The 19,035-nt window shown below is 36.8% G+C and overlaps 1 protein-coding gene and 1 pseudogene across 2 annotated transcripts in view; one reads left to right on the top strand and one right to left on the bottom strand.

Annotated features, from left to right (window-relative positions):
• The window catches only part of LOC126161813 (enhancer of mRNA-decapping protein 4), a 143,331-nt gene that overhangs the window by 48,074 nt on the left and 76,222 nt on the right, over positions 1 to 19,035 (top strand). For both annotated transcript variants that reach the window (XM_049917914.1, XM_049917913.1), the window contains exons 5-7: positions 1,086 to 1,245; positions 10,874 to 11,172; positions 12,268 to 12,457. In XM_049917914.1, coding sequence (XP_049773871.1) covers positions 1,086 to 1,245; positions 10,874 to 11,172; positions 12,268 to 12,457 — 649 coding nt within the window. The remainder of the gene's footprint in view (positions 1 to 1,085; positions 1,246 to 10,873; positions 11,173 to 12,267; positions 12,458 to 19,035) is intronic.
• LOC126163363 (U6 spliceosomal RNA) lies at positions 14,838 to 14,934 on the bottom strand (annotated as a pseudogene).

Here is a 19,035-nt window from a genome sequence, read left to right on the forward strand (position 1 = left end):
GATGGAGAATTTAAAAATACTGAAATTTGAATTAGTGAAATATTTGACTCATGACATTGTCATAACTTATTCAGTTCTTGTTACATATTCATATGGAGCGATAGTGACAGCTGATACAGGCACAGGATTCAGATTGGGACAAATGCCAAGATGGTTTCTTGGTAAGGGCATAGCCAACTTCTTTCCCAGATTTCCTCCATGTAAGCTTGTGCGTCAATTCTAAAGACATTGTCTTTGACAGTCTTTCCTCTTTCCTTCATGGATGATGTGTGTCTGCAACAGTCCATTCTAGTAAATGATTTTGTGAAGATGAATGTATTATCCACCAGAAGGACTGCTGATGAGCAATCCAGGGATGCACTAGATATATGCATTGCAGCCTGTAAGTTATGACAAAAGGTTTTTCTGGGTGTCAGTGCACTTTGTTCTCAAGAATGGAAATTAACTGCCAGTAAAGTTCTTGAAGTGCCTTGTTGATAGTATGCTTAACTCTACCAAATGTATGGCAGCTATGGTTAACACAATTGTCTGTTACCCGTTTCAATGAAAATGTTTTCCAGTTTTGTTACTTTTATTATTATTGTGATTATTATTTCAAATATTTATCTCAAGCTTCGGAAATATTTTTGGATACTACTGCATGTCGAATATCTTATGGTCAGCCTTTGTGTGGTTTACAGTTCCATATATTCATGTAACTCCTGAAGCTGTTCATTGTAGATGATATAAAAAATATTTTCTGATTACAATGGCGAGGCTGTGCATAGTCTATTCCCTATGAAGTCCAGTAATTTGAAAAATATATTAATTGTCTTTGTTTGAAGAATACTGAACTAGAATATTTAACGAATGCCTGTTTTCATGAAACATTAAATATATGCGTTAAAGTGCCCAACTGTTGATTTCCTTGCAGATAAAATGAAATGTTATGAATAAGTACATAATATTGCAGCTGCAATACTGCAGACAGAATCTAAAACCAGGTATTATGTTCAGTAGGGATCTTCTTCATCCACTCCATGTTTAATTATTTGTTCAGATATATATGATGTGTAATAGTGATGCCTTTTTTCCTTCCTGGACAGCTGCACATTACTACTCCATGTAGAGAATGGAAATGACTCTGTACCAGCAACCAACCACAGAGTTGTATGGTGCCCTTACGTACCTGAAGAAGACTCTGATAGTTCTGAGACATCCTATGATGATGTTGCAAAATTATTGGTGCTTACCCATGACTCAAAGGTTGGTAGTTTTGTGTGTGTGTGTGTGTGTGTGTGTGTGTGTGTGTGTGTGTAAATTAAAGGACTGTTGCTACTATTATTGCTTTTCAGACATATTTACAACCCAGTTCTTCTGTCTGGATTAATATAAACTGTTTTTGGTTCCATTTGTCTCATGTTGCAGCTATTTAATTTACTTTGATATTGTGGACTACACCCATTTGGTTCATTACTAGGGTCTAGATTTTCGTGCAAATTTTCTATCATTTGAAAAATATTCTCTTCTTATGTTTTAGGCATGGTTTTATAGTGCTTATAAATGCGTATTTTGCCTGTTTTCCGAATAAGCTTGGTATTTTCGAAAATGTTTAATTGTGCTACATTTTTTAATTAAAATACTTATTCTTTTAAAAAAATATGGACATTTTAAATTGTATGTTAACTTGTTCTGTTGTTGTCAAAGCTTATTTTTATGTATTTATTTCTGATTTTCCTTTCTTCCTGATTCGCGGCTAGGAGTTACCTTCGCACTTGCTCATGTAGTATGTGGCATTGGTTTGGGAACTGCTCTGGTCTTGCAGCTGAGTTGCACTAACATGGTTACTAAAGGATTAGTCGAACTGTGTCTTTTGGAGCTGCTTACAATGTAACACCAAGCAACAGTTCTACTTTGTTATTTAATTTGTATATGGTTTTTAAAAAATCATTCATTTCATAATATTCACACATTTAAATTAAAACAACACTAAAGTGAGGAATGACTCGTTACCTGCCTTCAGTTGACTCCAGGTTCTGTGTACAGAAAATCAGTTCATGTTTGTAGGGAGTGGTGACTACTGGTAGTGGCTTGGTGGTGTGTTTTAAGTACTTCACAACTAAGTATGATGCCAAAAGTGAAAATAAGTAATCAGTCTAGATTCCAACTGTATGAGGGAGAGTTTGAAGGTAGCAACAGATGGCAGAATACTTCATTGCAGAGAGAGAGAGAGAGAGAGAGAGAGTGTGTGTGTGTGTGTGTGTGTGTGTGTGTGTGTGTGTGTGTGTGTGTTTTTGGGGGTGGGGGGTTGGTAGTGAAAAACGGACGTAAATCCATGAAAACTGCTCCCGTTCAGATGTTGTTAAGTGAATGTTCTAACACTGCTTTTCCACAATTTTCTTTTGATTTGTGTGAAGCTTTTTTGTTGGCAGATATCCTGCTGTGGAAATTAACTAATCCTGTTCTGGGAAATGTGTTTGAGAACTATACAGTGTGTAAAATGACAGACAAATCCACCATATGTAAAAATTTTGTACAGCAATGTTGTGACCCAACCATAAAAAATGAGGGTTCAGATTCAAAGTAATTTTATATTGGTGTCAATTGACAAGAGGCAAGACTGTGGGGGATATTTATTTGAAATATTGTAATTGGGTCTCTCAGCAAAAATGTATGGTCTACGCCATAGCTACTTCAATAGAGCAGTTTCAGATGACAAACATCTCCACAATTTCCTCATTTTTTTATTTTTTATTTTTTTATTTTATTTATTTATTTATTTATTTTTTTGTCAGTTCCACAAACTGACTATAGCCAATTCACATTCAGTACGAATCATTCCATTCAATTTTTTATATCATTTTATGTAAACAGTTTACATGCATATGTAGATTTTTTGTTGCATAAATGCATACATATTTAAGGGATTATTACTGCATTAAAATCCAGACCCTATTCATAACCAAAACAGTTCTGAAAGTCACAAGTATCATCAACACAAATGTTCTAAATTCTGTGTGAACATTGTGAGTTGACATGACATTTATTTGATTAAGTTTTTGTTCGTTTTATCATAAAAAGGGGGAATAAAGGTGGCACACAATTGTTTGGCTCATGATGTTGTTAGCTTCTTCTAGAAAGAAAGAAAGAAAGCAATAAATAAAGAAATAGAAAGGGGGGGGAGGCAATGGTATTTACTGTGCCTGAGACATTGTTCAGGCATTGTATAGAGGTGGGCCTCATAATAGTCTTTGTGGTCCCTGCCAATTGAAGTGGTTTGTGGCATAATTGTGTAGTTTATTTCAGTATTGTGTGAAACATTGTATGGAAAAAACAGGAAAGCAAAATAGAAGCACTTGTAGGGATATTGAGTCCAATAAGGGATAATATTAATACAGGACTATAAATTAAGTGTAGTGATATTAATGTTATGACCATAGATATTATAAATTCCATAAATTTCACCTTTAATTAACAAATTCACTTTGAACTAACAATGATTAAGTGTAGTAACATTAATATTATCATCATAATTGTGTAGAAATTTCTTGGATTTCAGTTTGAATTAACACAGAAATACATTTGCCATCCTTTTCCTCAAAAGTTTCTTCCAAAGAATTGAAATGCACCTGGTGAATAGGAGGGATGTATGGTAACAATTCTAACATGTCCTTTTTTGTTCAAATTACTGACTGGTTGTGTTTCACTATTTAGTGGTTCCTGTTTTACTGTTGAACAGGACTTGGACCTCCCTTCTCTCCTTTCTGTATGTTCAAGGTGAGAAACTTTATATCGGCATTCTTCAGAAATGTGTTGTATCTTCATAGGTTCAGATCTTCTATACTGCAATCACTGAATTTGTGACAAAGGTACTAGACACTTCATTTCATAAATTTTGCCGTTAACTACTGCCTTCTCCAAAGCTACTGCCAATACAAGTTGTTCTTGCTTCATCAGTGCTACTGCAAATGGCTTCTTTCTTCATGATTGAGCAATGATTTCATACCATTGTAGATATTTTTTTATTTTGCCTGGAGCTCTACAGAGCCAAAATCAGCATCGTTTAGCTGATATGAGTGCACACTGCTCATAAAAAGATGATCGGGAACATCCACTTGAAGTATCTGTCACAAGATTTGAACAGGAAAGTGCCATTTTAAAATTTCTATTTTGTCCAGAGCAAGCATCACTGTACATTATTATATGTTTTTTTGTACTAGCCACTTGTTTTGTGTGTTTTACCATGTGTTATGAAATTTCCTGTGATCCTCTCAAAACTATAGTTTCGTCCAATATTACTACTCACCATATAGTGGAAATAATATTATCATTATTCCATCCTGAATTTTCTTCCACTGTTGTGATTTTGCCTATAGTTTTGTGCCGTATAAGTTAGAAAGCAGAGTTAGTTCTGAGGCTGTGGTGGCCAAGATTATGACAGTATGAGTTGTCTTTATAATATGCTACTGAGAATTTTAATTTTAGAAGTGTAAAAGCATAAACTTCTTCGGAATTATTACTTAAGCACTTTCCTCGAATTTTGTGCGGACTTGTCTCTTGTTAAATGTAATTCATGTTGCATTATTTTTTGTTTTCACTTCAGCAACAGATGTGTGTTTCATAAATATCACAAATTGTATATAACTCTTCTTGCTGGATGCAAACTTAGAATCAAATCATGATTGAAAATCTTTTAGACTCTGACACTGGTTTAATGTTATCTTGAACACCTTTTTCTTTATATAAATTGTACATAACTATGATGTTCAGTTCAGGACTCAAGTAACGTCAATAAGATTTTCTGATAAAAAATAATGTCTCGTGACATGGAAAACTTTCATTGGTGGAATGAATATAACTCACTACACCTTCTGGAGCTTCATAGAAAGTTTTATGCTGGCTTCTTAAATCACCATTGGGCTCCTCTCCTTTCTTTACTTTTTGTTTACATTGAGTCTTCATACCATTGGAAATTTGGAAAGTTCTCCGGAAAGACTTTTTATAGGCTGGAATTGAATAATTTTGAACATGTAAATAGTATTTGTTAATACAAGTCTTTTGAGGTCAGACCCTGTTCATAGTCTTCTTGCTGCAGGAGATTCTGATTTGAGATTCATGCAGCAGATCCCGTTTCCAAAAACTACCAAAAATTCCTTTCATTCCTTCTTCAGTTATTTTTGAAAGACATTGCAGTCTACAGTGGCAGTCATCAGCCAAAATAGTGTAGCAGGAGCTGTTTTACCTTTACTGGTAGTGTATGCTTCACCTCCATTCTTTTCCAGTTTTGTCTTCCATCTTCTCTCTCTGTCACATTCTTCCACCTGATTGCTGTTTCTCATTTTCTTCATTACACTCATTTTTGGGTGGATGGTATTCTGAAGCAGAATCTGAAAATTCTCCCTCTTCATTCATGATTTTTCTCAGCCTTTCTGAATTATTCAGGTTACCATAGACATAAGCTCATACATACACCAGTAACAATTGCCAAGTAATCACGCTAACAGTTTAGACAACAATATAATAATATAAAACGTGTTTGAAAAGGTTTAAACAATGTTATCATAACAACAACAACAACAACAACAACAACAACAACAAAGGAAAACTTCATGATGGTGGAACAGAAAATCTAATATTGTTTCATAGTGTTGTGGTAAGTCAGATTTGCTCCACCTTACCATAACATACAAACAGAAAATCGAATTTTGTTTCATGGATTTGCGGTGCAAGTCAGATTTAATTCATTTCACCACCATGTCTTATCATACAGACAGTTTCACAGTAGAAATTGTGGTGCCATCTGTGATGCTATTGTGCATACAAAGACATAAATCATTGTACCACCCAAAACAGTGCATTTTCTTCTAAATAACATATTACTTAGCTCATTTCTGCCAAAATCTGACTTGCACCATTATGCCATAAACCCATTTAGTTATCTATTTTCTAGGTGAGCATCTTAGTGTATCTGGAGGAAAGATTCCTTTCTTAAAGATGCAAAGTTCAGACGTGCTAGACATCTCGGATGCCAATTACAACAAAATAAATTCACCATGTTGCTTCTTTATTGGATGCATCTTTTCCCTGTATTATATATATTCCATTTTATATTATACTACCACATACGACTTTAACATAGTTCACTGTACAGATTGGTCTTTATCATTTGTGCTCTCTACGTCCTCTCTGGGATTCCCTTGACACATGACATCACAACAATTGTCATGCCCGACGAAGATCCGTGGTCCACAATGAATCTCTAGGGTGGCATGGTGTTTCCATGGAATAATTGCTCTGTAATAATTGTGTCAAAGCGCAGGAAACCACATACCCATCACCCCTGCCTTGTCAGACGTACTGCACCCTTTTTGCTCTCATGATATGTGCAAAAGAAACAGAAAATTTCCCACACAGTGTGCACTCCATAACCAAACATTTACTTACTGTAAGAATGAGGTGCTTACTCAAAGTCACAACTATCATATATCAGTAAAAGGTATAGAGGGAAAAAACACATCTCTTTTTTCTCCAAAGTGACAGGTTACACCTTAACATTGAAGTTTTTTAAAGAAATTTATGAATAGTTATTTTCATGACAACATTGTTGTGTATCCAAATAAAATGTAACAATGGAAATAGTTTTTGAAAATATAATGTAATTGGAGAGACAAAAGAATCTCCTCAACAAGTGGTGACGGGAACACACATATAAAGGGTATGAAGTTTTCAAGCTATTTGAGCCAGTTGCTCCTTTTTCCAGCAGATGAGTCTAAGGGGATGGAAGATGGATGAAGGAAAAGGACTGGTGATGTTTAGGAAAAGAGGTAGAGCTCAGAAAAGTTGCCTATAACCTCAGGTCATGGGAGGCTTAGTGGACAGGATGAGAAGGAACAGCTAATTGTTGGGGACTGTGCTGGATGAGATTTGAAAACCCAAGTGCATAAAGATGGAATGTGGGGTAATAGGCAAGACAGAGATTATTGCTAAACCATTATGCACAAGGTAATAAGAACAGAAAGCAAAGAGCATTGTATGTGGTGAAGGTGTGAGGGGCAGTAAAAAATAGGCAGGTCAGAAAATGAAAGATATAGAAAACAAAAAGGAAGTGAAGAAAGGAATAGATACTGTGAATAAATGCTGAGACCGAAGAAATGAATGTAAATTAATATCAGGTGGGTGATGAGAACCCAAGGACATGTTATAGTGTCTGGGGAAGAATTCAGCTGGCACGTGTGGTGAAATAGGCATCAAGGTCACAGCTGTCATGTTGCAAAGTATGCTCTGCAACAGGATATTGTGCATTGGCAGTATATATCCTGTGCCTATGCCCATTCACCTTGACTGTTGGTAGTCATGCTAATGTAAAAGGCCGAACAGTGTTTACATAATAGCTGGTATATGCTGTGTTGTTTCACAGGTGGCTCTCCCTTTGACGGTATGTTTTGCCAGTTACAGGCCTGATATAGGTGGTGGTAGAAGGGTGCATAGAGCAAGTCTTATAGTGGGGACAATCACAGGGGTGGGAGCCAAAGGATAGAGAGGTGTGTGCAGGAGTAGTGTAGTGCCTGACTAGGGTGTTGCAGAGATTGGGAGGTTGATAAAAAGCTATTCTGTGTGTAGTGCGCAAAATGTTGAATAGAATTGACTCATTTTAGGGCATGATTGTAAGAAGCTGTAGCCTTGTCAGAGTAGCTGGTTAATACATTCAAGACCAGGATAATACTGAGTGATAAGTGGTGTAGTCCTCAGCTATTTTCCAGAGAAATCTGCAGTACAATGATTGTTTGTAATGATCTGCTTTTGAACTGGGCTGATGGGATAATTACGTCCAGTGAAGGCCAAGGTGAGAATGGTGGTGTACTGCCTTAAAGAGCCTGCATCTGTTCAAATATGTTTGCCTCAAATACCAAGGCTGTACAGAAGGGAATGTTTGACATGGGAAGGATGGCAACTATCAAAATATGAGTACTGTTGTTTGTTAGTAAGTTTAATGTGAACAGAAACGTGTAGCTAACCTTCAAGGAGGATGGGATAAACATCAAGGAAAACGGCATGGAGTTTAGAATAGGGGCAAGTGAAATTTAATAGTGAGAATATATTTAGAAATTCGAAGAATTTTAACAGATCAGCCTCACCAAGAGTACTTATGGCAAAGATGCCATGAATGTTTCTAAACAAAACAAGGGACTGAAGGCTTATGGTTGGCATAGGAAGATGATGTCCTGTTCCCATAGCTGTACCCCTGATCTGTCTGTATGTCCACCACTCAAAGGTAAAGTAGTTGTTCGTAAGTATAAAGTGTTAGTTGTTGGTAAGTATAAAATTGGTAGTTACTGGCAAGTATAAAGTTGATAGAGGTATGCAGGAAGGATAGATTTGAAATAATGCAATGCAGATTGAGGAAGTGTTCAGCAGCAGAAAGATAATGCACATGGGGGATGTTGGTATAGAGGGAAGTGGTGGTACAGTGGTGACAAGCAAGATGTGTGGTGGGAGTGGGACGATCTAGGGAGTGGTTGGTGTCCTTAATATCCAAATACAATGTAAGGTGGCAAATGTCTAAAATTAGTTCATAAATGTCAGTGCAAACTGCAGATGAATCAGCCTGTAAAAGGAAAAGAACTGATTACAGCACTGTGCTTTACATTGTCTCCATTCTTTGTGTTCACTAATCTTGCATCTTTTTACAGGCTGCAATGGCACTATTGTTGTTACTGGAGTGGGGTTTAAATGACTAAGCAGTCATTGTGATTCACTTATTGTATACACTTGATGCAAATTCTGAATTAGTTCCTCCAAAAATGTCACAACTTATTTCCTTTTCTTTTCTTGTCCAATGCAAGCTGGTGTAGTTTTTAATGATATAAATGTCAATGGCATGTTGAAATATAACTTTCATATCTTCAGTTGAATACCACTGCCTGCTGACATGTTAAAAGTCCTTTCTGCCAACACCATGGGTAATTGCGTTTAACTTGTTAATTAGTCTGAAATGTCGATGTGTGGTATGGTATCTTGCAGCATACACAGACCTGTGTTTCTGTGTGTTCTTAAATGATAGTGATTAGTGTTCCTCTTTTGTCTCTAAATTTTTTCTTATCTTTAATCCCATTACACTGTTTCTATACCAATTGAGTGCTCTCTTATTATTTTGTTCAATCCTGTGTGAAATAACAGATTTATTTCATATGTGGTTTACACTGGAATTGTTGGAAACAAAACCTGTTGTCAATTAGTCCAATGGGAGATGGTTTTGACAGCAAGATGAAAAGTTCTTGTCCTGGTTTTGAGATGAGATGATGATGATATTAACGAACTTCTATTTTTATCTCAGAAAAACACTTGCACCCTATGTTCTCAGTTGTGGTGAGTGTATTCCAATGTGTCTCTTCCCTTGCAGCTTTTACTCTCTACAGGCTCTGCAGTACCATGGAAGTTATTCCCTGATATCTTTAACACATGTCATATCGCCCTGTCTTGTCAGTGTTTTCCATATGATCCTTTCTTCATTGATTCTATGGAAAACCTCCTCATTCCTTAACAGTCCACCTAATTTTTAATATTCTTCTATAGCACCACATCTCACTTCTTTATCAGCGTCCCTACAGTCCATGATTCACAACCATATTATATTGTGCTCCAATTGCAGATCTTCAGAAATTTCTTCCTCAAATAAAGGCCAATATGTGGTACTAGACACTTATTTTGACCAGGAATGCCCTTTTTGCGTGTATAATCTGCTTTTTATGTCTTCCTTGCTTAATGTTGGGTCCTCTGCAGAGGAGGCTACAGATCAGTGGCTGCAAAGGAAAGAACTGGATGTGAACCCAATGTTTCACTTGAAGATAACAAGTAGGAAACGAGCCAGAATGTTGAGACAACACAACAAAATTATTCTGCTCATAAATTGGAGAACTGGGGTTAGAGAAAAGATTAAACTAGATGAACAAGGTGTGGTACATTGCCTTATTACCTAGAGGAGTACATATCCATTATGGCTACCAAAGCAGCACAGACTCCTTTAAAGTCTGACAGAGTACAATAAATTCATTTACATCAGAATACATTTTTTTGTATATTGAACATGACATCCCTGATACGAGGCTTGGCCACATGGTGATTCTGATTGCAAACTTATTAACTGGTGTAAAATAAACCTAAAGAACATCAACAAGGGATGACAACATTTCGTTTGGGCATTTCCACTGGAAAACTCCACATAGAATACACCTACAATTTCATTTATAACTGCGTGAAGTAATTTAGTACTTTGATAGCTTTTATGATGCTGTCCTTTTTGCAGTTGAAATGCAACAGCCTCATCCTGACCACAACTGTAGCATGTATACACACAGTCTGTGGAGGGCATTCAAAAAATAAATGTGCCTAGGAGTAATTGCGCTGTCAACCTTGTCAGTATGGACGGGGAAACTGTTTACAATAATTACGTTGTTGACTAACACATGGTAGCAACGGCCAGCCAAATTAGTGACCCGTTCACAGCGTCACATGCTAAGACAGCATAACAAACTGCCTTATCATTCCTTTTCAAAATTTTTTGCCTTGCATTGCACCATATATGACTGGAAACACACAAAGAAACATGTGCGGTTGGCCAAAAGGATTAGGAAGAAGGTGGTGGATTTTGTAATAGAAAGATGCTGGGAGGGATACTGCTCCATGGCATCACGATTACGGAAATGGTGGGTGTTCATATGCAATGACAGGCAGGGAGTCTGGCAGTAAGGAGATGTTCTTCATTTTTGTCATTTCCTGTAATATGTAAGGTAATACAAACATTCCTTTTGCACAGTGTAATGATCCCCAAAACTTGAATTATACAACTTTTACTATATGTATCAAATATGTTAAGTTTTACTTGTGTGTTTTTCAGGCGGAGTTGTGGAATGTTGGAACAGTGACAAGCCGTTATGGTGTAGGTCCTTTGCGACCTGATGATGTGGAAGAAGGCTATCTTGCAGTTCAGGAACACACTGATGCCATTGTTGATGCTGCATTCTCACCAGATGGAACAGCTTTGGCTACTGCTAGTAAAGATGGAGATGTGAAGTTCTTCCAAGTTTATATGCACAATGGTGGGAAACCAAGGTGCTTGCACTTTTGGCAGCCACACGATGGGAAACCTCTCTCGTCCTTGTTTTTTCTTGATAATCACAAAGTGCACAATCCAGAGTGAGTAGTTCATATATCTTAATATTCAGGTTAATTGTTGCACGTTTCATATAATTTTTTGTATTTGTGAGTAAAAAAAGTCCTAATTGTTAACTTTGCACAGAGGGGATCTGAGTGACTTCCTCTCTATCTTTGTGACTTCTTCTTAATCGCTCTTCCCTACTGCTAAAAGAATGAGCCACTGGCTCTGAAAGCTTACAAATTTCCTTAACTTTTGGGTGTGTGTTCTCATGTATCTGCATCGTGAGATGATGATATATCTACCCAGTTAAATTATATTTTCAGAATTTGAAAATTTATTATTTTCATTTACCTATAAGTTCTCCATATGTTGTCATACTGAAGAAGAAATCTGTGACTCTGAAAACATTTGTAAGTTTTGCTTTTCCTCCTACCTTTCAACTGTATCAGTGGTAGATCATCTTGAAGTAATAGCTGATCTGTTCTTACTTTATGATAATTCTGATGCTTCACATATTATAAAAATTATTGTATTTCCTCGTGAACTGGGACACTGATTTGTTGTATTAGCAATATCTTACAGAATGAAAGAGACAATGGAAATTCACTTTATTAATTGATAACTCTGGTTAGCCTTAAATTTTCTTGAATAGAAAACAGTATTTCAGTCTCTTAAAAAAGCAAATCAGGCAATAACAGCAGTGAATTTGTTATGTTGATCTTTGGTTTTCATGTATGTACTTTAAGTTGTCGTTGTCTTGGTCATTTCTACTGTTTTTTGACATGCAAAATTTTTGATTTGATGTGCAAAAGATGTAATGGTGTGAAAATCACTTTTTTATGGGTAATAATAAACAAGACAACAAGAAGTGTTCCTCAGAATGTTTGTGAAAACAGTTAAATGTTTCAATTTTTAAATGTGTTGGTTGTGGAAAAATTATTTTCTCATACCATTGTTTTCACTTAAATAAAATTATTGATGACTTCAGGAGAGAGAAATGTAAAAATGTTTAAATTTTCTTTTACAGCTCACCATTGAGACACACTGATATTCTTATTTTGTTCTATAAGGTGTGGTAGTTAAAGCTCTGTGTGTAGATAGAATGCCTAATACTATGTTTTTCTGTATTATAGTACTCAATTCTGGAAGTTCGCTATTACTGGAGCAGAGAACAATTCTGAATTGAAAGTTTGGTCTTGTGAGTCCTGGACATGTCTTCAGACAGTTAAATTTAAACCTAAAGACCAGAATAAAGGTATTGTGCTCAAAGCTGGTCTGGACCTTGGAGCAGGACACTTACTCCTTTCTGATATCTATAATAAAGTGAGTACTTAGTTGAATTGTAGGTAAATATTTATAATCGTAAGCAGGTTGAGTACTTATTGACTAATATCCTTGAAGTAATGATAACTGTGTGTTTTCAAAATATTTTGTCAATGAAATGACAGGTCTGAACATGTGCGACATAAATCATGATATACCCCCACTGGCGTGAGATCACTCCATGTTAACATTCCATATTTTCTTAATATCAAACGTTGCCTCACCATCATTCCCAAAATCCCTTAACATGAAAACAAACAATACATCTGCAGAAAGAACTGCAGTCCAGCACCTATAAATTGATCCCAACCTTATAATGATCCCTACTAACAGAGGGTCCACCAATATGGTTTTAAACCACAGCAATTACCTGATGAAGGGACTATCTGATTCATCCACCTACAAACCCTGCCCAGTGACGTCGTTCCAGAAATCCAACAGGATCGCCAGTTCTTCAAATCCTCAGGCCCATTCCAGAACGCCTCCCCTGTGAGTCTCATCTCTCCTCACCCCTTCCACTCTCTTCATTCCTACCTTACATATTCTCCCTAAAGGCCATAAACCAAACCACCCAGGGAGCACTATTGTGGCCAGTTACAGTGTCCCGACTGAGGGGATCTCTGCTCCTGTGGATCACCACCTACAGAAACTATTACCCGTAATCTACCCCCTATATAAAAGATACCAATTGTTTCCTTCACAGACTATTCAGTTACTGTTCTTTTACCACATGGCACCCTGCTCAGCATTGTTATTGCCTCCCTCTACAACCACATCCGTAATTCCAATGGCCTTGCCACTATTGTACACAATCTTTCTCAATGCCCAACCGACTCTAAACCTAAGACCTCCTTCCTGATCACTGTGATCAACTATATCATCACCCGCAATTACTTCACCATCGAAGGCATCACATACAAACAAATGCATGATACAGAAATGGGCACTGAGTGGCACCATCCTACGCCAATCTATTCATGGACCATCTGGAGGAATCCTTCCTAACCACTGAGAATCCCAAACCCTTCACCTGGTGCAGATTCATTGATGACATCCTCTTGATCTGGACTGAGGGTGAGGACACCATATCCATATTCTTCCAGAACCTCAACACCTTCTTCCCCATTCGCTTCACCTGGTGCTCCGAACCCAATGAGCCACATTCCTCGGTGTTGACCTCCACCCCAAAGATGGCTACATCATTACCCCCATACTTCCACTTTGACAGCTGCCACCTGTTCCATACAAAGAAATTCCTTCCATACAGCCTATCTACAAGTGATGAACAATCCCCCTCCATTCATACGAGGCATCTCCCAGAGGCCTTCACAGTCGAAATTAGTCTCCCAGTGTTGTATAGAAAGAGATCTCCCATGATTTGTCTCTCCAGTCACTTACCACCTCCCGCATTTTCACCATCCGGCTACAGAGGAGCACTCTGTTCGTGACACAGTCCCTCCCAGGACTGGAGCTACTTAATCGAATTCTCCACTATGGTTTCGACTACCTCTCTTTGTGACCTAAAATGAGGAATATCCTACCCTCTAGCCTTCCTGTCCCTCTCACAGTGGTGTTTCGCCACCCACCGAACCAATGCGATATCCTTGTCCACTCTACTCCACATCTTCTCCCAACCTCTCGCCAGGTGGCTCGTATCCTTGTAACAGATCTAGACGCAGAACGTGTGCCATACCTCCTCCCACCACCACCTACTCCAGTCCAGTTATAGGCATCACCTATCCCATCAGAGACAAGGTTACATGTAAAAACAGTCATGTGATCTACAAACTAAGCTGCGAGAGAGAGAGAGAGAGAGAACGCGTGTGCATAAGCACATATGCGTGCATTCGTTGAGTGCATATGCATGCATGCGCTACTTTAGGAGGTGGTCTTTTGGTGAAAGCTCAGATCTATTGCAATTTTTTGTTGTACCTATTTGTGACTCTTAAGTCTCCTCTATATGTTGAGCAACAATGTATTCTTTTAATAATATTGTCATATTCTGTCTCAGGCTTTCCATTACTTAATTTTGTATGTGCTATGTTCAGTAGAGATACAGCTGATGGTGAGGTTCGGTCTTGAAGATCCGGCCGAGAGAAACTGAAGTGAAAGGTTAGTTTTAACACCACAATACTGGTCCTGCTTGGAGATAGTTTGCCTGTGTCTTCCTCCACTTTCAGCTGACTTAACAAGTCACTTGTAAGGGGACCTATAGTTTGATGTGAACTTGAAACCAATGTCAAGAGGCATTTTCAAATGTACAAATCATTGACAAAGTTGAAAGATTGAACCCTTAACTTTCAAATTTGTAGTTTCCATCCACTGTCCTCATAGGTGCAGAGTGAACAAGCCCAGTTTCATTGAATTTTAAAATGTTTCTAGACTCTGTCCTCTTCTCTATCATGGAAAGTATTTTTCTTCCATGCTAATCTTCTCTGTATTGTTCCAATTTTAGTATATGTACTGCCTAAAATTAATTTGTTAACTAATGTAATCGTTTTTGTGATATGCATATCCTATAGCTGTGAATGGAAGTGCAGTTTCTCATTTCTATTTCTTCTTATACAATGCATTCCACCCATAGGAGTGTTTTCATTCTTCATTTCATGGAACTACAATGTAAAAAGGTTTTCAGTGAATCTTAAGCTTCATCACTTAGGAAGGCAGAATTTTTTTGTGATATATCATAGAAAGAAAACAGCTCCAAATTAATTTTTCAGATAACACTATCACAGACTGTTTAACATTTTCTCTTTCAGTGCTTATCAGTTTCTCTTTGTTTGCTAAGCATAATCACACTAAATTATCATAGGTATATGAAGTTGTAACTTCGTACTTCACTTATCAACAGAATGTTGTGGTGACGACTTCCTTTTTTAACATCTTAAGATTATTTACTGTTATTACTGATTATTCTCTTTAGCATGACAGGTTTCGGGGAAATAATCTACATTTTTGAGTGTGTTTTTATTATTTTGTTGTAAGTTCTTTCCAGTGCAAACCTGCGAAAAACCCTTCATTATTGTTGCTTTGTATCTTGCAGGTACTGGTTTATGGGAAGTATGTGCAGAACAAGAAGCCTCAATAAAAACATACTTTCTCGTATTTGCTTTAAAACAAACTCTTCAGAATGGTGCAGTGGTTCACACAAAGCAAGCACCACATTTAATTTGTCAGTGTAATGAAAAACCAATTAGAAAATAGAAATTACTTCCCAAAATGTATCACACATCACCATCATACTCCTAAACATCATTCACACTCATCATCATCCATTTGTAATTAACTATGGATATAGGCCTCTTTTAAACTTTGCCAACAGATTATGATTGACAGCTTTTCTCATTCAAATTTACTCTGCTGGTTTCTTTATGTTGTCAACTCACTTCCATTATGACATCTCCAGGTCTTTTATTATAATAAGGAATTCAGCACAATCTCGGTTCATCATTCCATCTCCCTCTATGTCCAGCCCATCTCTGTTTCAATTTTGTAAAAGTTGTTTTTTTGTCCTGTCATACGATAAAATCAGGTGCTATGGATAATAAAAGTTTTTGGAGATGAAAATGTAAAAAAACTGACTTTTTCTATTTTCATCCATTAACGTCTTCTGACATTGTTTTCTGCAGTAACTCTTCATTGAGAGAGAAAAACTGTTTTTTGCACAGAATTGTGTAATAAGGATAATGTGCAGTATCCACTCTAGAACCACTTGTAGACAGCTCTTTAAGCAATTGGACATTTGACAACAGCCTGAAGTACATTTATTCCCTTACGGCGTTCGTTGTCAACAATCAGTCACAGTCTGAAAACAGGAACATTAATAAATATAATACTAGAAGGCCATAAATATAATACTAGAAGGCCTTAGTGTGGTATAGAATGGAGTGAAGTTTTTAGCCATAAAAATCTTTGACCACTTATGCAATCTACATTCATACTATGCAAGCCACCGCACACTGCATGGCAGAGGATACTTCTCATTGTACCACTCAAGTATGGAGTGTGGAAAGAATGATCATTTGAATGCCTCTGTGTGTGCTGTAATTGTTGTAATCTTGTCCTTACAGTCCCTCTGTGATTGATACATAGGGGGTTGTATTATATTCCTAGAGTCAACATTTAAAGCCAGTTCTTGAAACATTTTAGCAGACTTTCTTGGGATGGGTTGTCTGTTTCCAACAGCCTGCCAGTTCAGTTTTTTCAGCATCACTGTAATGTTCTTCCAAGGATCAACAAACCTGTGACCATTTGTACTGAAATTCTCTGTATGTATTTTAGTCCTATCTGGTACCAGTACCACACACTTGAGCAATATTCTGGAATGTGTTGCGCAAGTGTTTTGTAAGCAATCTCCTTTGTAGACTGATTGTACTTCCCCAATATTCTTCCGATAAACAGAAGTCGACCACCTGCTTTATCCACAGTGATTTGTTTATGTACTACATGAATATTTCCATTGCTTATTGGGTAAATCTGATGTTTTGAACTTTTTGTGTGTTTAACATCGATGTTTCATGTACTGAGTATATAGACTTTGTTTGACACTTTGGAAATTTGATTTTGAATATAGTATTCAGTCCCAGAAATGAGCTCCAAGCTGTTTTTACCTTCCTGTTTGTTCCTTTAAATATCCATTGCAGCAGCAACCGGCAATCATGTGCTAATGTGCTGCAGCCCTCTGTAAGTACTACACTTAAATTATGCCATTTCTCTTCAACTGTGAGCCAGGAATCACATTAAAAGAATTTCTATTTCTCTCCAAATATGTGCTGGTATGCAAATAAGCCAGATGAAAACATGTGTTGTAGCCCTCTCTCCACTATAATTATAAATCTGTGTTGTGTGCAAAAATGGTCAGCCATGCTACAATAAACTCAGAGAAGGGAGGTAGCCGTTTGTTTTAGACTGTGCATGCCTTGATGTGACGTCATCCCTTCCATCACTATGGGTGCTATGTTGCTCGCAGCACCAGATCAGTAATTTTTTTTTTTTTTTTTTTTTTTTTTTTTCAAAGTGCATATAAAGTGTTGTGCAAACAACATGGTGAATTCCGTAGGTGATCTGAGAAAGAGGCCCTTTAGAAGCAGGTAATTGTGCCTTCAAGTACCTAGAATATTTTACCTGCATGATCCACAGGAAAAGGTTAAATACTCTCCAAAGATTTGCGCATGGAATATGAGGAATTTTTGGCAGTAGTTGACATATTGGTGTTGTGGCCTAGTGGTGAAGTGCAGCGACTGGCAATTTGTTGGCTTGGGCTCAATTCCCGCCATTATCATTGGTATTTTTATTTTATTTTTTCCATTTTATTTTATTCCTTGCAGTGGTAAAGTATTAACTATAAAATTTAAATATATTCAAATAGTTGAGTTTATATATGTAAAATTAATATATTCAGTTTAGTTATGAATTGAATATATTAATATTACGCTTGTAACTTAAAATTCTGTAGGTGGTAGTAAAAAAAGTGTATGAGGAAATTTGGTATGAATGTATGAAGAGTTAGATATGCAGGTGTGAAATTCACAATGAACTTTTTTGCTTTCCTTGTTTGTTACTCAGGAACAGTGATGTTGGGGGTTAAGGGGAGTGAAGGATCGAGAAAATATTGAAATATTAACCCTTTGAGAGTCAGCAATATGAAAAAAATATAATTTTAATTTTTTTATAAAATTAACATTTATTGTCATCGTAAGCAAAGAATAGAACAAGAAAGTGTCACAAAGTAAACAAACAATTCTTTAATGGAAGTGGTTTCACTGTAGAGCCACTGGGACATTCAGTTATCTACCTACCACAAGCTCAGAAATTCTTCCACGGGAGAGTCATGACTTACAGGAATATTTGGTGCAACTTCTTCAGAGAAGTTGTTCACAGCTGCTAATTTGTGTGATGTAAATCATCTTATATGTGTATTTATCATAGTATGATCATCTTCACTATCATCATCAACTCGTCATGAATTGCATTTACAATGAGTAGTTCAGGACCTGCCAAAGAAGAAGTTCTGGGTCACTTTCTGCCTCAGATTTCTGTACTCCCAAATCACTGGGAATGCTGTCTTCTTTAAAAGATGGTCATTTAGATCATGTGTGAGATCTCAAAACTTTCGCTAACTCATAATGTCTATAACAAATTATAGTCCTAAATAGCAAGTGAAAAGTGGGCCTAAAATTTAAGAAATTTATATCCACTTGAAGAATGAATTATAAAAGTACGTACACCACCAGTGGGTTTTTGTTGAAGCTACTCAAAAGAAATGTCAGTGATATCCTCAACATGACCATTATGCAAAAACTACTTGCCAATTAAATTATGTAACTAAAATTTGCAGTCACAAATCTTCTGCAATTATGTAACAGAAACTCCACACTGGCTGCTGCTTTGAATGCTGTAAGCAACTGCTGCATTGAACTATATTCTTAGAAGTACATCAGTGTATGTCTTGGAGTCGTCTTGCATAACATTGATGATTTCAAATGAAAGGCACTGGGACTTAATAATATTAATAATAATAATATTAATAATAATAATGATGATGATGATGATGATGATGATGATGATGATGAAAAAGT

The sequence above is a fragment of the Schistocerca cancellata genome, chromosome 2 (genome assembly GCF_023864275.1).
Source record: "Schistocerca cancellata isolate TAMUIC-IGC-003103 chromosome 2, iqSchCanc2.1, whole genome shotgun sequence".
In the NCBI taxonomy this organism is placed as follows: Eukaryota; Metazoa; Arthropoda; class Insecta; order Orthoptera; family Acrididae; genus Schistocerca; species Schistocerca cancellata.